The 18625-nt window shown below is 41.7% G+C and overlaps 1 protein-coding gene across 2 annotated transcripts in view; it reads left to right on the forward strand.

Moving 5' to 3' along the window:
- The window catches only part of BARD1 (BRCA1 associated RING domain 1), a 41862-nt gene that overhangs the window by 8747 nt on the left and 14490 nt on the right, over positions 1-18625 (forward strand). For both annotated transcript variants that reach the window (XM_051786769.1, XM_051786770.1), the window contains exons 4-6: positions 2074-3071; positions 10410-10490; positions 11174-11346. In XM_051786769.1, the coding sequence (XP_051642729.1) occupies positions 2074-3071; positions 10410-10490; positions 11174-11346 (1252 nt within the window). The remainder of the gene's footprint in view (positions 1-2073; positions 3072-10409; positions 10491-11173; positions 11347-18625) is intronic.

Below are 18625 nucleotides of genomic sequence, written 5' to 3' on the forward strand. Positions count from 1 at the left end.
CCAGAGCTTCCAGAGTAAATTCTTCACCATGTTACGCTGCTTTAGGTCTTATTTCTGAAGGGCAGTGCCTTTGATTGAATTTGTCACTTGGACTTTAAAGCCTCGCTGTGCTATACACATCAGAAAGAATTCTGGCCATCACAAAATTGTTGCACAAATTACTTCTGCAAGCTGATTTTATTCTGTCTCTTTACTTGGGGAAGACTGATGGTTCTAGCAAGGTAAATATTTTACAAGGAAATCTGCTAGTTGTGTAAACAGTGAAGGCACGACAAGTAAATAGTTACTTGTGTTTTATATTTTGCATCTGTTTGCAATCAAGCTCTTCCTTTTTTTAGATGTTATTGTCAGAACAAGATTGGATACGATCTCAGAGACAGCTAGTTCTGAGATTTCAGTCTCAATTTCAGTCCCTTTCTTCCTGTTTGCACCAACTCCAACCCCTACAGAAAACCAAATAGCTGCACTTCTGTACTTGATGATTGTCTTTAGATACCTAAATGATTGATTAGCTAGCCTCAAGCTGTATTCCTAAAGACTTTTGGTCTGATGGCTTACATGTTCCTCTGGCTAAATCTAATATGTAACATATTTTAATTCAAGAAGTAGGGTAATTGAAATCAAGGCTGAGGAAACATTTAACTTTGAAATATTACTTTAAAAGAAAACTGCAAATGCCTGTTTTAGTGTTCAATTACTAGCAATGCAGTTCTCTTTTAAGTGAAATTTCAAACATACATTTTCAGGGCTAAGGGATTGGGACTAGTTTGTTTGCTGTCTGTGAGTTTATCACAGCTTACTGTGGAAAATGGGCTATAGTTACTAACACCAAAAATAAGAGAAGGTGTGGAGAAAATAAATTACCCATTGAAAGTTAATGCACCAAGTGAAAGTGATAGATTGTTGCAGTGAGTGTCTGTCACTTTTAATAATTGAGGCTTTGTATAGTTTATTTCAAGAACATTTAATCCCCCACGATAATCTTGGTCTTAGTTCTGTTTAAAAAAAAAATAGAAATAACTTTCCTCACTAGGCAAAGTTCATGTTGGTTTTGTGTTTGATTTGCTGTAAATCACCACAACTTTTGTGCATTGTTGTCCCTGAGGTTTGAGGGCAACAGGAAGAATGCCTTGTGCGTTTACATTGAAAGACTTGTCCAAGTAGCCTAAAATAACTTGGGTTTCCATGAAGAAATTGGTAAAAAATATGTTCTAGTTTTTTTGCACCAAAAAAAGTTGTCTAATTAAATTAGTGTCTAACTTAGAGGTCACTTTGTGCTCCTTAATTTATTCTTAAGCCATTGAGAACAGTATTTATAGTCCTTGTCCTCAACTGTTATTTGCTGGGAGTACAGGATATTCCTCTGTCATCTTGGTTATTGATTTGTAATGTGCTGTACAGTGTGATTTATAAAATTGCTCCACTGCATATTTTTAGAGAAATGTTTGAGGTCATCAAAATGTTTAGCTTCCTTGAAGTTACTTACTACCAAGGGGTAAAGGATCAAATGACAGGACACAATTACTTACAGATTTTCTTTGTATTCCTATTATTCATCTGCTATATCTGTGGAATCAGTCAATGTTTCTCAGGAATGTTCAACACTTTTCTAAGGATATTATTTTTGCTTGCCTAGAGCTATTCTTCTTTTTCATCTTCAGATGAACCGTATTATCTTTTTAGAAAATTGCCTCTGTGCTCTTTTGTGTATGCACATGCTATTTCATTAAACCTATTTCCAAGGAAAACTCAGGGAGAGAACCAACTTCTGTCCTTTTCTGAGATGATCAGAAATCCTCTGTGCATGTGCTGAAGGAATTTCTCTACCAGGATGCTCACTTGCCCAGTGGATCACTTGAGCTGCACTAGGATCCCTGAACTCCAGAGCAGCAGGTGACCTTGCCAGGGGTTTTAAAGCATTACCAGTGTCGTCTTAGAAGAAATGAAGGCACTCTTAGATGATGTTTAGTAACACTTCAGCAGTTATTGCAGTTGTTTTTATGACCTTTGTTTGCTCTATGATGTTCTGTAGAGCTCTGTAACTCTATTTCTCCTCTTCCCTGATGCACTTAGATTCAGCAGAAGATGCATCCACACCACCTGACTCAGACTTGGGCAAAAACAACAAGAAGGAACAGATAAAAATGTGGTTCAGCCCAAGAAGCAGGAAGATCCGATGTGTCCTGAACAAGAGTCAGCCTGAGACTAAAATAAGTGACCCTGGTGAAGACACATCTTCAGTTTATGATTTCTTTCCTTCCCCTCCTCACGAAAAGCCCCCTGAGCTGACAAAAAAACCAACCCAGAGGCAGAATAAGAAGATGAAGAAGAAACATCTGGCAGACATTAACAAAGTGTGGAGCTTAGAGAAGCCTGGGCAGAAAGGAGTTGAGGAGAAGACTCCCAAGGAAAAGTGTGTGACCATCTGCAGTCAGCCAGTGATCCTGTGCACTCCGGAACTGGAGAGCCCTGAAGAGAGACCTCAGCAGGAGGCTGTGAAGGAAGATGACTCCAGCAAAAATACAGGAAATGTGGAAATGCCACCACAGGTAGAATCCCCAGAGAAGAACGATAACAGTGAGGTTGTGTGCCCTGCACAAGAGAGCAAAGAAAACAGTTGTGCTCCAGAGACGTCGCTGTCAACAGAAAATGAAACCACGCTGTTAAAACGTGGGAGGGAGCAACCCGGGCTTCAGGTCACTCCTCATCCTAAAAGACTGAGGAGATCTGAAAGGGGCATTGCTGGGAAGGCAGGCAGGCAGGCAGATTGCTTGGAGGAGTTACCTCAGGGCTCCCCCATCTCCCCAGCAGCTGAACACCAGACACCCGTTCAGATTTCTTCCTCTGCATCAAAACTCACTGGTACTGTAAGGAAGACAAGAAGCTCTGCAGTCCTTCAAGCAACAGGTAGTCCTTCACTTTCAAAATCTCCCTCTACTCCATCTACTCCTAAGACTTGCAGTCAAGTATCGATACCATTCAGTCCTTCTGTGTTGAAATCCCCTGGTGGCAACACAATTTCCAGAAGAAATTACAAAGGAGAGACTTTGCTCCACGTTGCTTCCATCAAGGTAGGACCATCATCTTCTAGTTTAACTTTTAACAGAGGTTTAAAAAGACAATGTTGTTTTAAAAGTGTTCTGTAAATCAGTTACTTCAGAACATTCTGTGTCGGTGGGGGGGAAATCTTGTTTTGTGATCTTTATCTTCTGGGCTTGTTGGGAAGTTTCCAACCCAATTCTCTGATTTATAAAGAAATGGCTATTGGAATGATCAAAGATGGTTGTACTTGGAAACTCAGTGTGTTACAGTGTCAGTTATACCCATGAGTTCTAGGAAGTGATAAGCATTTAGATGTTTTGGCCTTGTGTGCCAGAAAGCTGTCTCTGATTTGTCATAAGGAGCTTAGTAAGTCTTTCAGACCTCAGTGAGTGATCCTGATCAGTTTAACTTGAGCAGGACAAGATCTGAATTACCTGCATAAAGATAACTCTATGAAACCTTAGTTGGGGTTAATTCCATAATCTTTAAAGTCTGCCACCAGGTGCAAGTGTTGGCTCAAGAGGAATGGGGTGCTGCACCCTGTGATTCCCCTGCTGAGCCCTGTGCTCTGAAGGGAAGGGACAGAGTTGGGGTGTTCTCAGTGGGCTTTATGTAGGATCAGTGTTATTCTTGGAATGACAGCTGTCACTCATTGTGCTGTTATTACCTTAGCCAGCTCCTGCTGTGGTAGGACTCCATGGCTTTGCTCTTTGCAAGGGCTGTCCTTGCCCATTACTTTGTAGAACTGCAGGGAGGGTAAAACTTGTCCCACTCATCGGATGCACTCGTGGCAGCTCCCTTCAGAGAGGTTGTTTCAAGGAGTTTGTAGTCTGGCAATTTAAATGTACTTTGTGCTAAATCATAATAAACAAATACTGTGTGGTTAATAAACTGCCTCTGCTGGAAGAATTGATTCCTCTGTAAGCATCCTGACATTTATACAGCACTTCTGTGTGGTGAGACAGGCTGTTCTTGAGCAATAACTGTGCCCTCTTTCAAAGGCATTCTAATAAGCCACTCCTGCTGCACGAGACCTTTTTAAACAGAAGTGGCAGCTGAGTTTGAGTTCAAATCTCCTACTTGATGCCATTAATATGGAGTTAGGGAGGAGAAAATGAAACACTGTCCTCACAGGACTCAAGAGCTTTGAAGGATAGATCTCTTGTTACCTCTCCTCGTAAGTCCTGTATATTCCTCTTTATTAAAACACTGTTTACAAATTACCCTTGCATGATTTACTGGGAATTTGTAATGAATACCGTCATGACTGGCTGGCTCTAAAAAAAATTGATGTACCTTGACTGGTTTTCACACAGGTGTGGTTTCCAGCAATGTGTCTGACACTTCTTTGGAACACGAGTATTTCATCTAAGAAAACAGCCCCTCTGCAGCTTATTGTGATCCTTGGAGTATTGACATATTGGGGATGTTTCCAGTAAGGTGTTTTTTCATTGCAAAGCATTTTGAAGATAAATGAGTAGAAGTGAAACAGTTCATGCTGTAGACAGAGGATAAGCATGTTTTGATTATCCAGGTTCAGTGGTGCCACTGGCACTGCTTGTTGGCATTGGCACAGCCCTCTGAGAAAGGACAGGGCTGCCCCAGGGGGATGGAAAGCTCATCTCCAGCTGGACTGTGGGCAGTGGGGTGGGCTTCTCTCAGTCCTCAGTGTGAATTCCTTTCAGTGTTGCCTTCTAATGTTTATAATTATTGAGCTAAAATGGGAAGTGCCTTCTGTTCCTCATTAGTTCTGCTGTGGTTTTTTATCCATCAGCTCCATATTCATTGAGGTGCTCATTAGCAAAGGCTTGTTTAGCTAGGTAGGGCTTCAGGGTGATCCCAAAGTTACTGCTGTCTTTTAAATGGAACTAAAATAAGGCCAGGGAAGTTATCTTTTGGTTATGGTCACAGTTTCCTTGCACGTATCTTTGTTTCCAGTTACTAAACTTCCAAGGCAACTCTGAGAAAGATGTTTTGCTGTCTCAGTTCTTCATCTGTAAAGGAGGTTATACAGGTGACCTCCTTTCTTTTGTGGTGTTTTTGGTTCTTGTTATGTGGCTTAATAATCAGGGGGTTATTATGGCATTCTGAAGAAGCTGCTGCATCCCCTGGTAGCCAGGAAATGTAGGCACAGTCACAGTCCCTGTCAGAGCAGATGAAGTTCCTGGAGCCAACATGATGGGAGGACTTGCTCTTTCTAAAGCAGGATTGGCCATGGGGTTTTGGAACATCTTACTTTGTGAAGCAGTGACCAAGAAATAGCAGGGATTGATTGCCATGGATGAATGCTGCTGCAAGAAAACATGGGTTTTTTTGCATGCAAGTATCTTTTGTAACCTGTATGTTTCTAGATCACTCTTCCAACTTCCTGCTATGGAACTGATAAGTGTTTCCTCAAAGACACTGGTCTTGAAAACACCAGGCCTTATACTGTATGTATATTCTCATTGTGGGGTTTAGTTTGGGGTTGGGGATTGTGGGTTTTTTTGGTTGGTTGGTTGGTTTTTTTCTTTTCCAAAGTAGAATGTCATTTTCCATTTCCATTGTCCAAAATGTCATTTTTTCTCTGTTTCTGGAAGGAGTGTTTCCCTTCCAGTTTTGTTTTATAGGCAATATTTTCCTTGTTCTTTCTACAGGCAGTAATGTTTTTCCATGTGTATAATGGGCAACAGACATGTAGCTACCACCCTCCCCCCCCAAGTGAAATAAAGTCTAATTTTCTGGGACTTCATTAATTATAAAAATAAATCTGTATTATTTTCATTAGCTGTTAGGGTCTAATATCCAGAATTTAATTAAAGCTAATTGAATTCTCCCTTTTTTTCTTATTTAAAAGAGATCATAAACAACATTATCACGCATGAAAAGTGAGTGTTGTGCTGTTTCAAATGATTCTGAGGGATTGTCCCCATTTACTTCTACTAGTTATTACCTTACTGAAATCAAAATGGTTCTCAAGAAAGGTTCTGGTGTGGCTGAACTTAGTGCTGAGCTAAACTAATAAATGAAAATAAAGGTGACTCTTCCTGCAGCAAACAGCAGTCATGTTTATCTTCATGGTCATTAAAGGTAAAAATTCCAATTAGTTAAAATACAAAATGTGACCTTTTCAACTCAGAATGTTCTAAACTAGTGGGAAATTGCCCAATCCAAAGCCCTACCACAAGGGAGTTTTTTTACAGTAGGATAACAAATTGTTCCCAGGCCCAGCTCTTACCTGGCAGTTAAAACACAGCACGGCCCTGCTTGCTGAGTTAGTGTGGGGAGAGAAAAACCCCACTGTTTCTTGGTACAGCATTTCAGCTCTTGGCTGTGCCTGTTTCTGCTGCGCTGCCAAGGGAAAGTCCCCAGTGGAATTGTGCCACTGTAGGTTCTGGGAAGAGGGATAGTGAACTGCAGTGCCAGAGGGTTGCTGAGGACCAATAGCAACAGGCACACTGTTTCCAGGGTGGGAAGGAGCTGGGAGAAGGCTCATGGTGCTTCAAGTTAAAAGGAATCAGAGTTGTCCCTGCTCTGAGGAAAGAAGGAATTGCATCTGTGCAGAGCACCTGCTTAGTTTGCCGAGAGAGAGGTGGTGTACTGGGACCAGTTTGGGTTACCTCCTGTTCCAGGGGCCCTTCAGTTCTGACAGCTGACCTGGAGGGCCTTTGGAAAGGCTTCACCCGTGGCTGACCCGCTGTTCTGGACTCTTGGTGGTCTTTACATCATTACACCTAACATTAATAACTAGGAGATAATCCCTTCCCAGCCTGTGAGACTGCTCTGCCTTCTTGTTGCTGTGTTGCCACTTAATGACACATTAGGAGGACAGTGAAAGAAGATTCTGTGTTTTTTAGTTATGGTCAACATCAGAATACCTTGTAAATCCTGTTTTCAGGTCTGACCCAGTCAGCTGAGCAGGTCCTTTGGTGCCAGATATGTGTGTGCCATGGCTGAGTGTTGGGTCACAGAACATCTCCCCTCCAGGAGAAGTGAGGCCAAGGCAAATATGAAATAGCACTGTGGTTTCAAATGCAGAAGTTAAGAATGTGAAAACTGGACATGAGTCAAAGCAATCCATCTTCCCAAGTGCTGATTTGAAAGCTTGGAAACAAATTACCATTTCTTTTTCAATAATGCTTGGTTGTTACTTCTGTTTCTGAGGCAGGTTGAACTTCTTGCATGCATTCTCTTTAAAGGTTAAGCACAGCTGCTTGTGTGTTTGTTATTAATAAATGGTCTGCTGGGTAGTGGATTGATTTGGAGAAATTTGAGGGGAAAAATTTGCTGGTTGCTGGAAAGAGTTGATTGGAGCATTTGCAATTCCTGTAAGTACTCTGTAATTCATATTTGTCCTCTTTTGACTATTTATGAGTTGTAAATAATCTAGTTCCCCCCCAACTTAAACAAAAAAATGTCTTTGGGTTTGAAAGGGTTTTTTTTTCTGTTCATTTGTTTGACCTAAAGATTGAAGTCGCTTGGTTACATTTGGAAATAAAGGGAGAAATGTTTGGTAGAAGTAGTACAAATTTTTAGCTTCATCTTCATGTACTGTCCTAATTTTTTGGATCTTTTGAACTGGTAGAATGTTTTTATTAACTTAATAATTTAAACAAGACTTCTGGGTGGAAAATATCTGTGGTTAATGGAGATTGTAAAGGGTACAATGGGAAAAAAACCCCTGTAAAATAGGACTGAAAGGACACTTGCAGTTCTTAACCATATGTCTGTGTTAAAATCAGGACACAATTGACTTGAGAGAAAAGGAAAAAAAAAAGCAACCAACGACCTCGTGTGAGCCAAGTAAAGATGTTTTTCTGGGCTTATGCCATTTGTGGTTGCAGGAACTAAATTCTCCTTGGGAGGAAGTGTTAGTAAAGCTGTGCAAATACCCTTCTCTGCAAGCTACTGCCGGCTCCAGGTCTGCCAACAGATGGCCCCAGTGCCTTTCCTGCTCGCGTGGTTTTCCCAGCTCCGGTAAACTCTGTCAGGGAGGGAGAGCAAACCCGTGGCTTTATTGTGTTGTCACTACACATGAGCCTTGTTATGAGCTTAAAACGTCCTTTGCTTTGTTTCTTCCGAACGGACGATTCTGCATTCTGCAGTAGTTCTCTGCCTCTTCAGGAGCTGGATGTAATCCCTCATTGATAATGAGATTCCAAAATAAACACTTCCCAGTGAATTGGTAACATTAGCATTTTTCTACCTGCTGTCTGTCGTGTTCTCTCTTTGCAAACAAGGAGTGTCTCCATTTACCTTTCCACTCTGCTGTGCTACAGACTGCACAGACACACTCCCAGGGTCCCTCCTCACATCCTCTGCCTGTGGCTCCCTATTGGAGACTCGTGATTTCTTGCTGGCATTGCTGGATGGAGTAATCTCAAGGAACTAAATGGACTAAGTTGATCCCAGTAGTAGTCAAAGTGCAGTTTCATGAAGCATCTTGGAATCAGTAATTCCATACTAATAGCTGTGGTCTCTTCTGCTTTCTTGTGGAGGAAAGACATATGGGATAAGACATATTTGGAGCTGAGACTTGCACCTACCAGGTCCTTACTCTTTGTTGTTTAGAGTTTAGCAAAGCATTTATTGACTTTTAAATGTTAGTGATTACATCGACTGTGAGAGAAGAGGTCAGTGTAAAAAAAAAACCAAAACCAAAACACTTCTCCCCACCCCTTCCCTGGGGGGAAAAAAAACCCCAAAACAACCTCCAAAAAAAACTGAACTGGCCAATGTTAAAAAAAAATGCACTTTTTCCTTTACTTTTGGATGCTGTCAGCACTGGTGTCCACCCCAGCAGCATTTCCTTTGATAAAACTGCAGCGCTGTCTCACAAATCAGCGTTCAGGACTGATCTGGGAAGCTGTGGTGCTGCCTAATGCCCACACAGATTATTAGCTGTGCTTCCTGCTTTAAAGGAGTACTCCTGAAATGTCAAAGCCTTGCTGTACATGTTTGCAAACTGAACTTTAAATGATAAGCTCAGATCTCGCTCATTATAGATAATTGTAGCTTCTCTCTGTTGGAAAAGATCTTAATGCTGAGCAGTGTCTTGGCTGCCTCTGAGTAGCTCCTCAGATTTGATGCATGTCTGTTCCCTTGCAGCCATGAGGAATATGCTGCTCTTAGAATTCTTGAATTGCTTTGAAAGGTAACATTTTGCTGGGACATCTAGGTTGGGAATAAAATGCATGAAATTTATCTCTGATGTGTTAATTTGCTTGATGGTTGTAAAGCCAGAGATTGTCAGCGGTTTTTTTGGTGAATTTTGAGTTTACAGTCGTTGCCTACTGGATTTATTTCTCCTGAGCAGCCTGTCTTAATATTCTCTCTAACTAAGGAGTAAAGATTAAGGCTATTTTGGTTTTTTTTGCGGTGTTCCTCGATAACAAAAAAAAATTGGATTAAGTTTATTTTTGTTGTATTTAAAGTTTAATTTAATATTCTCTCAGCTTTTCTTTCTAAGGCATGCTGTGAGTAACAGGAATTCCTTGACTTTCCACTACCACTGTCTCTTTGACTTGCTTTTTCCACCTGCTCTTAAGGTGGCCTGTGCTGCAGAGATTTCTGTGCCTCAGCTTCCACAGGAGCCTCCTCCTTACCTTTTTATAGCTGCATCTGGATGTGCTCCAATCTTGCTACCAACTTTCTCTCTTGTACTTGCTTTTCAGAGTGTCAAAACCTCTGATTCACAAATTCTGCTCTTTTGCTTCCTTTGCCTTGTCTCTGCTTTGCCTCTCTCCATAATCCACCCTCTTCAACACACGTCTCCTTGCTTATAGTAAAAACTGAATACAGCTTCTTTCAAAAAGCAGATTTAAACTATTTTGGTAAAATAACTGTCAGAGAAAGTACTGATGAGATTCAACATGGGTAGTAATTGCAGTGTTAAATAAAACTCTTTTCCTTTTGACTTTGTGGAAAAAACAATTTCTAGAAGCTTGTCAGGCTTATTAATTTATTTCACCTATGTTTTCAGCCAGTTATTTAGATTAGCTTGAAAAAAAAAAATCCAGTCTGAAGGATAAGGAAATTCTCAATAAATGTTCCTGTCTTTAATCCTTGCAGTTGACTCTAGTGGGCAGATTGCAATCAGCACAAACTTTTCCCTTTGTTTGGGGTTAAATCTGTTCTATGCATTGTTTTTATCTAGGAATATGTATTTGTGCTAAATGTGTTGGTGCTTCCAAATGAACAGTAATGATAAACTGTGATCTCCAAACCAGTTGAGCTTTTGTTGCCCCTGACAATTATCTACATGGAAGGCTTATATCATTGCATTCTTATTGCAGCTACATTTAGAGTTTGGCATCTCTTTAAATTTCTGTTGCTTTTGTGTATCTTCTTCATTAGTTTTTCACAACTATGTTTTTTTCCCTATATAGGGTGACTTAGCAGCTGTGGAACAGCTGCTGACAAGTGGGGCAGACCCCAATGTCAAAGATAATGCTGGCTGGACACCACTGGTGAGTACTGAAGTCCTCTTTTTCTGTCATCTGTCTTCTAATCAGATTTCACTTTATCCCTCCTTTCCTCGCCCATAGTTTAGTTCCCTTTACACAGAGAATTTTGCAAAGTGAAGAAGTGATGATAAACAAGGTTAAAAGAATTCATAGCAACTACTGACCTGCCCAGATCTCACTCTCCTCTGCTGGGGTGTAGGGCAGGCCACGAAATCATTCAGCCTGCGAATTCTGCAAGTGCAGAAGATAAAACCACAATAGCTAGAAAACGATCAATTGCAAACAATGTTTATATTTTACGGGTTCTTAATGCCCTCAGTGTTTTGGAAACATGTCAAGTAGTGGAATGAAAAAATTGCTCACTGGGAATTGCAGAAAACAAACAAAAAGTTCTTTTCAACCATGACTTCTTCCTCTCCTGAAGAACACTCCTGACAGTCTCTAATCTGGAAGGCTTTGTTCCCTGCAGTCTAATTTGCACACAGCTGGCCTTTGTTCAGCTCCTCTCAGTGCTTTTTGTCAGTTCTGGGTTCCCAGGTTAGTTCCTGTCAGGAATGTCACGCACCATCCTGGCATGTCATCTCCCCCGACCCCCTCCTGAGTGTTGGAAAGTGAATTAACTGCCTGGCAGGAGTCCTTGCCGTGAGCCCTGTGTCACCTGTCCTCTCCGCTGGCTGTGCCCTCAGCACGAGGCGTGTAGCCACGGCCACGGGGCGGTGGTGGAGCTGCTGCTGCGGCACCGGGCGCTGGTGAACACCACGGGCTACCAGAACGACTCCCCGCTCCACGACGCCGCCAGGAACGGCCACGTGCACATCGCGGAGCTGCTGCTCGCCCACGGCGCCGCCCGGGACGCAGTGTGAGTACGCGGGAATGTCGGGAATGTCGGGGGAGCTGCGGCACCAGCCACGGCTACAGCCTCCAGAGCCACAGCTACAACCTCGAGAGTGCACGTTGAGTAAACGGGGAGCAAAGCCAGTAATAAATGTGATTTGTTTGGAGTGAGGGGGTGGGTGTTAAATGTACCCTCTGCTATGCTTGAAGCCTCCTTTTCCAGGCAGGTGTTTCCTTTCCACTTTCCTTTGTCCTAGACTTTCCTGAGGACTCCTGAGTCACAGAGAGCTGGAGTACTGGAGACTGTAGTAGGAAAGCAACAACATATGCCCACCCTAATCTTACACTTTCCTGTTGGCATCTTGTTACAGCAACTGTCGGCTTGAAGATGCTGAGCTAGATGAATTTTGAACTGCTACAGCTGTTTTTTGTCTCTCTGCTTTTACTACACTACTTGCTAGCAGAAGGCATTTTGGTCCAGTCTCCCCTATTTTCACAAATGACATAAACACAGGCTGAGATTTGAGAAGTGTTTCTTTTTTTTTTTTTTTTTTTTGTTCTGGATCAAAGCACTAATCCTTGATACACTTTTTAATTAAAAAAAAAAAACTTAGAGTTTTTTTCAGTTGAGTCTTCTATACAGTTACACCTTCTGAAGATTTTGGCATTTGTGTAGAGGAGATGTTAAGGAATCTTTTAGTCTATGAATAACCCTGCAGCCTATTAGTATTTCAGACACTAAATGTAATTTTAGGTGGTGTATTGTTTTTGTGCCAGGACCTGTGTGTAAATTTGAGTCCAATGCAAGTTGTCAATAGGTGTGTGTATGTAGTAACACAGCAGGATGAAGTCTTGCATGACACAGGTTTCCTTGGCAGCTGCATAAAGAAGCATAAATAAGTTCAGCTTAATCACTTGAATTCTTAATATTTGCTCTTGAAGCCTACAGAATTAAGGTGCTCTGTGGGAAAGCGTAGGGTTTTCATAAAGTCCCAATCTTGAAGATATTAGAGTTTAAAAAAAACAGCAAGAAAAAACCAAAACAAAACCACAAACTCTCAAGACTTAAGCATGAAAAAGTAAAACAAGGATCAATTGTTCATCTTTGCTTTGTTCTTAAACAACAAGGACTAGCACATTACAAATTGACAGCTTCAGAAACTCATTTTTCAAGACACTTTTTGGCTATCAGGAACTGGTTGTGTCACACTTATCACTTGTCTGTCTGGCATTTGAAAGCCTGGCACAGCCACCAGCTCTGATGGAAGGTTTGACAGGACCTGAGCACTGGGAGGTTTGCACAGCTGAGACTCCAAATGCCAGCAGTGGACTCTGCAGGTCTCTCATTAGCCTTGGTCTCTGCTGCATGTGTTCACACAAACAGAGGTGAAGCTGAACCTCTTTCAACTCATTCTACATGAGCAAACATGGCTTTCTGTTGAAACAGAAGCTTTTTAATCAGGGAAGGAGAGATGTATGTAAACTTCTAACTCTGCCTTAACTTTTTACTGAATGTAGATGATGTTCAGTTAAAATCCTTTTGAGAACAAATTTTAGCTGCTGTTAATCTTTGTGTGATTTGTCTGACAAAAGCAGCCCTGGGCTCTTTGACGAAAATTCAGTCTTGTATGTCCCTCCTGGATTAATTGAGGCTTCCAGTACTTCTTTTCTGGCTGAAATGCTACTGTGTGTGTTGCTATTGCATTGATGTTGGAAAGGGATTAGGCTTTTCCCCCTCCCTGTTTTTACAGAAAGCATTAGAACCATACAGTAAGGGATGTACAAGCAAAGTGTTCAGGCTTGAATAGTGAGACTCTGCTGACCTCTTCTAAACACTATCAAGAAACAGTAGAAACAAGAACAGTGTTTCTGAGACTTCTAAGAATGTCTCATGCCTCCCTTCCTTCCTGTGCCCCACTAGCTTTCAGCAATGAAAAGTGCTGTGATCTTTCCCTGGATCATGACTGTGCAAATCTTGCTGTGTGTTTTTTTTGCCACTGCCTCTGGTAGTTGTACTCCTAAATGAACAGTGGTTGGATTTGTCTGGGTAAGTGGATTTGAACCTTCTTTAATAGAGAAGGTTTAATTTACTCTTTTTTTTTTTTCCTAGTGGATACAAGTACCCTTAGAATGAAGTCACATCTGACAAGAAGTTTGTTTTTCTTCAGTGACTTCTTTCCTGGATCCCTGAAACCTGCAGAGCAGAATTTTAAAAACAGGAGGCAAAACCAGGCTGAGCGCTCAAGATGGTGCAATTATAGTTCTTTTCATTATGACTAGTTATAGTTGGCTTCTTGGTACCTAATGCAGATCTGCTCACCTTCCCAATGTTATTTTAGCATCTTTACAGTAGAAATTGAGGAGTAACGAGTAGATCTTGCATCTCTTCTCAAGGGTTTGTTTTTTTGAGGAACATACCCGAGACCTCCCTTAATTTTAGAGGTGTGCAGTGCATGAGCTAAGACTATGCCAAGCCAATTTTTCCAGATCAAAAAATTTGTCTCATTTGAGTTTGCTTTTCTATTATTTTTTTTTAGAGTATGAAACTCCTTCTAGTCCTTTTGTGGGGGCTCTTCAGGCTCTCAATGAACTACCTTTCAGCCCAGGAAAGGGCCCTCCTTAATGTGATGGGATAAAGTGATTCTTCATTACCTCACAGGAGAGCAGGGAGGAAAGTTCGATTAGTTCACCCTGGTTGCTTAAAAGTTTTTCCCTTTAGCAAAGCTCAGTAAAATGTGACCATGATAAATGTGTTCAAATGTTACTGGGGACACTATGAAATATATGGCGTGAAACCTCACAAAAGTGACTGATGTCTTGCTGCTGTTTTGACAGTAGAATTAACTCAGTTTTGTGTCTTAATGTCCCTTGTGTGTTGGAGAGTTAATCTACTGGAATAAAAACAGAGCTTGTGTTGAATAGCCTGCTTAGAGCAGTAGTTTTGAAATTTAGAATGACACTCAACTGTGCCAGAGGAAATATGTTTTTAAAGATGTGCAGTATTTACTGACTGCAGGCCCAAAGGCAGGTAGGACCCACTGGTCTGTGCAGGGATGTAGGATATATCTGGAAGGAAATACAGCTGCTTCCTAAGGGACCTTAACTGGTGTGGTGCACAGGTATAACCCTCTCCAGGGAGCTGAGACTTTGCAGTTCCAGATTTAGCTCATCAGGTTCACAGGCCCATCAAGCACATCTCATTCTGAACACCTTTCAGGCTGTTTTTCTCCTCACGTGTTAACACATAGTGCTTTAAGAATCAACTGTATATAATATGAAGCAGCCATACACCTTTTGGGCCAAGCGAGTACAGGTGAGGGCTTCCTCTCCTGCCAGAAAGCAATCCTGGGATTTCCGTATTCCTTGGCAAAAAAATTTCTTTTGAGATCTCTAAGATTTAATAGTTGTGGCACTCCATTTGCCATTGAAATTTTCACTGACTGGGAAAGATATGAACTACAAATGAAAAATATTATGTGGACCACTGGACCTATTAATTGTCCTACTGGTCTTGTTAATTTTTTTAAGTTAATCTCCTACACATAGCTAATTTTTATTTTTATGGCTTTTTTCAATGTGCTTGAATTCTGCCTTTTTTTCCTTGCTTCACAGCAAGCCAAGTGATTTGAAAAATTAGATCTGTGCATTTGCAATTTCACAGCACTTCCTAAATGCTCTCCCTCAAATGGGCTGCCTTTCCAGCTCTTCATGCACAATAAGTTCAGCATTAGTAAAAATTGTAGCAGTGCTCCATTTCTTTTTAGGTGTTGGCTGTCTTTGAGTAGTTGTGAGTCTGATTCTGAACAAACCTCCAGAAATGCTTAGGGATAGACCATGGTCATCAATTATGAATGAATGGCACAGGGACAAAACCTCTTCTAACCTGCAGTTAGTTCAGGAGGCATTAGACCTGTGACACTGACATCATTTTGTCTGCTCTTTCTAAGACAAGAGAGTGCAGGTCTTTGCTGTCTCAGTGCAAGACAGTATGTTTAACTTCCTGCTGACAGCAGGTTAATTAAAACCCTGGCTCTGTTTGGGTATCTCATATGGTTTTTCTGGCTGCACAGATTAAGTTTTCTTCCTTCTGTCAGGTTCAAAAAAGGTTTCTATTTACCGTATTCTCCAATCCAGGTGCTGCCTGGAGAGCCCTGACCTAGTCCTGTTTCCACATGGGAGTTAGTGGTTACTGCACTGAGACCTGGTTGCTGGACTTCCATTCAATACTGAACTCCTTTGTGGGGCTGGAGTGAAACTTGTCTCGTACTCAGCTGTGGAACCAGAGGTAGCTTCTGGTATCAAAATGGAGCAGCTTAAAACTCCTGATTACAAAGTATTATGTAGTTATTGTTTGCTTACATCAGAAGTTGTGCAAGATTGGGGCTTCGAAACCATTAACAGGCATGTCTCCATATTTATCTCCTCTGATGACTTCTTTGCTGAAAGTTTAATGAAACATTTAGAAGGTAACTGTAAAGTTTTGTTTTGGCTGTAGCAATAACCTCTGTTGTCTTCATACCTAATACTTCAGCAGTGTTGTGCCATAAACTGAATCCTATTTCTAAAGCTTTCTATAAGAAGTTCTTTGATGTGTCAGTCCTTAAGATATCATCTGTCATCTCCTGTAAAGTCATACTCAGAAGATTACTCGGAGTTGCTCTTCACTGGGCTCGTCTCTGCTCTCAGCACAGCCATCCTGCTCTTTGATTGGGATTTGTTCGAGCTGTGATAGCCCTCTACTGACTACTCAGTACCTTGATGACTGACTAATAGGAGGCTGCTTGCATCAAAGGGTACATCTGACTCTTGAATGTTTAAAACAACTTTCAAAAAGCCCACTTGCATTCTGGTAGAAAGAATTATGCCTTGGAGACCTTGTATTCCAGCTTAAGCATCACAGGCAATTATTTCTCCCTTGTAGAAACAATTGTGTCTTCCCTCTGAGCGTGGAACTCCTCGTGTGCACTGGGCCCATTCCCAGCGAGCCCAGGTCTGCAATAGGAGCACTCATAGTTACTGATATTTCTAAAAACACTGTGTGTTAGGGTGGACCTAATGGGCATGTCTAATTTTGCTTTACAAACTGGATCAGAATTAATTTTGTACTCTAAACAGGGTGGACGATTTCCCTTGTTCAGCTGGGCTGGATAAAGACAGATGTGAGCACACTTTTGTCAAAAGCTTGTTTCCCACTCCTGTGCCTTGCTGGTGGTGTTGTGCTTGCATAGGACTGGTCCTTGATCCTGATCATAGGGTTAAAAATAGTATAAATTCCTCATATATTGAAAGCAGTTCCTCAAGCTCCTGCCCTGGTAAGTGTGGCAGAGGCTGGGCATGGGCTCCTTCTCATATGGTGATTGCTGACTTTTTGGATGGGGAGTGGGTGCCTAACTGAAAAGTACAAATATGGATTTCATCCTTTTTCTTTGAAAAGGAGGAGTAAATTACAACAGAAACTTCCTTGAAATCTGTTGTTAGGATGTCCTCCTCGTCTTGGTTTTTATTTTGTAAACCCTATTTTCTCCTGTTTCAACTGTTTTCTCTCTTTCCTTAAACTCAACAATCTACTTTGTTGCAAATATTCAAAATTCTTAAATCATCCCTTGTGCTGGTGTTCCTTTTTCAGACCTCAGCTCCCAAGTTTGTCAGAATTTAGCTATGCCACCTTACCACCCTGTAAATAGCCATTGATTCGTCAATGCTGCATAATGATGGGATAGCATTTCACAACACTATTACAAATTCATTAAGAAGCAACTGAAATGAGCTTAAAAGTGTAGGAAAAAAATTTAAGTGAATACAGAGGGAGGAGCTGGACCTCTTATTGTACAGTTTAATTGGCAAAAAATGTTCTGTGTTTAACTGTGATGCTCTGTATATTTATCTATGGTAAACATTCATGAGGTTTTTTTCCAACAGTCAAGGATCTTACTGTGCCTTTGGAGGGAAAAACACTCCCAAACCTCTCCTACTGACACACAGTGATTTCCTCCCTCTTAGTTCCCAGTGGAAGGTCAGCCATCTAGTCTAAAGGTGATTTTTAGTGGATGTGATGATATATCTATTCCCCCCCTGCATGCATTGTTCAAAGGAACTCTATCCTGCAGCAGTTTGAGTGGAATATGGCCCTTATTTAAGGAAAGGGCAAGAGCTACCCTGATGATGCATGACAAAGCAGGAACAGCATGACAATATTTAATGGGCTGCAACTCCCAGGACCGGGCAGAGATTTAACCAATTATCTTTTAGTCTGCAGAGCTGGTATTATGCCTGCACTCTGCTCATTAGTGGCACAGAAGAGCTTGGGAATGTTGTAGAATACCATCCCAGACCCTTCTGTGGGGGATTCTTGTGGACTGTTGTTTTCCCAAGGGGCTGTGTTAGTGAGCACTGCTCTGTCAGGAGCACGGGAAGGTGCTGAGGTCGACACATCTGTCAGCTTTGTGCTGGCCAAAGCCCCCTAGTTAAGTCAGAGTGAAGACTTAATGACTTGAGCTTCTCTTTGGGCTGGATTGGGTTGTGGCATTATGTGGAATTCCCTGTAATGCTTCCTAGATTTCTGCTCTGCACAGGAATGTGTGGCTGAGAGCAACTCTTCAAAGCTGCAGTGGTGTTTTGACCCCTTTAAATGTTTCATTGTCTGATGACTAAGCTTGCCGGGTTTCAGACACTGAGTCAGGGCTTTGTTCTCAGTGACAAGCTTCCCCTTCATAACGAGCTCTTATTATGCCTTTTGAGAGCAGAGCTGTGTGAGGTGGGGAGAAGAGGATCAGCTGGAATAGCCATTATTCCCACAAAGGGCAAAGCAAGCAGAGTATTTCCCCAGAGTGCTGGCAGAGGATCCTGTTTGCTAATGGCAATTATACCTGTTCTGCGGTTTCAAGCTTTCCCTCCCCCCTCTGCTGTCCTGCAGCTGAAAAGTTGTGTGAAAAGGAGAGAGAAGCCATGGCTGTGCTTGGGGTGTTTATAGCAAATCACATCTGTCTGAGGAATGCTCAAAGAGGAAATGGCTCTTGAAGCACATCTAATAACTGTGAGGTGCCACATACGATCAATAGTTCTCAGCAAAATTGGCAAACCCACTAAAATCAGAATGAATTGGCTGCAGTGTGTTCTGTGGAACAGCACACTGGGGGAAAATGAGATGCATACTCAAATCCTGGAAGTGTGAGGGAGCCAGGGTTCCCAATCAGGAAGCAGAGAGCTTTTCCCATAAAAGCACAGCCACATCAGCTCCGAGGTTTAATACAGCGCGTGGAATCTTCTGACATGTCGTTTATGGCAAATGGATAAGCCAAAAGTAC

This window comes from Manacus candei, unplaced genomic scaffold, assembly GCF_025592945.1.
Source record: "Manacus candei isolate 608988 ecotype Guabito, Panama unplaced genomic scaffold, ASM2559294v1 h1tg000023l, whole genome shotgun sequence".
Lineage (NCBI taxonomy): Eukaryota > Metazoa > Chordata > Aves > Passeriformes > Pipridae > Manacus > Manacus candei.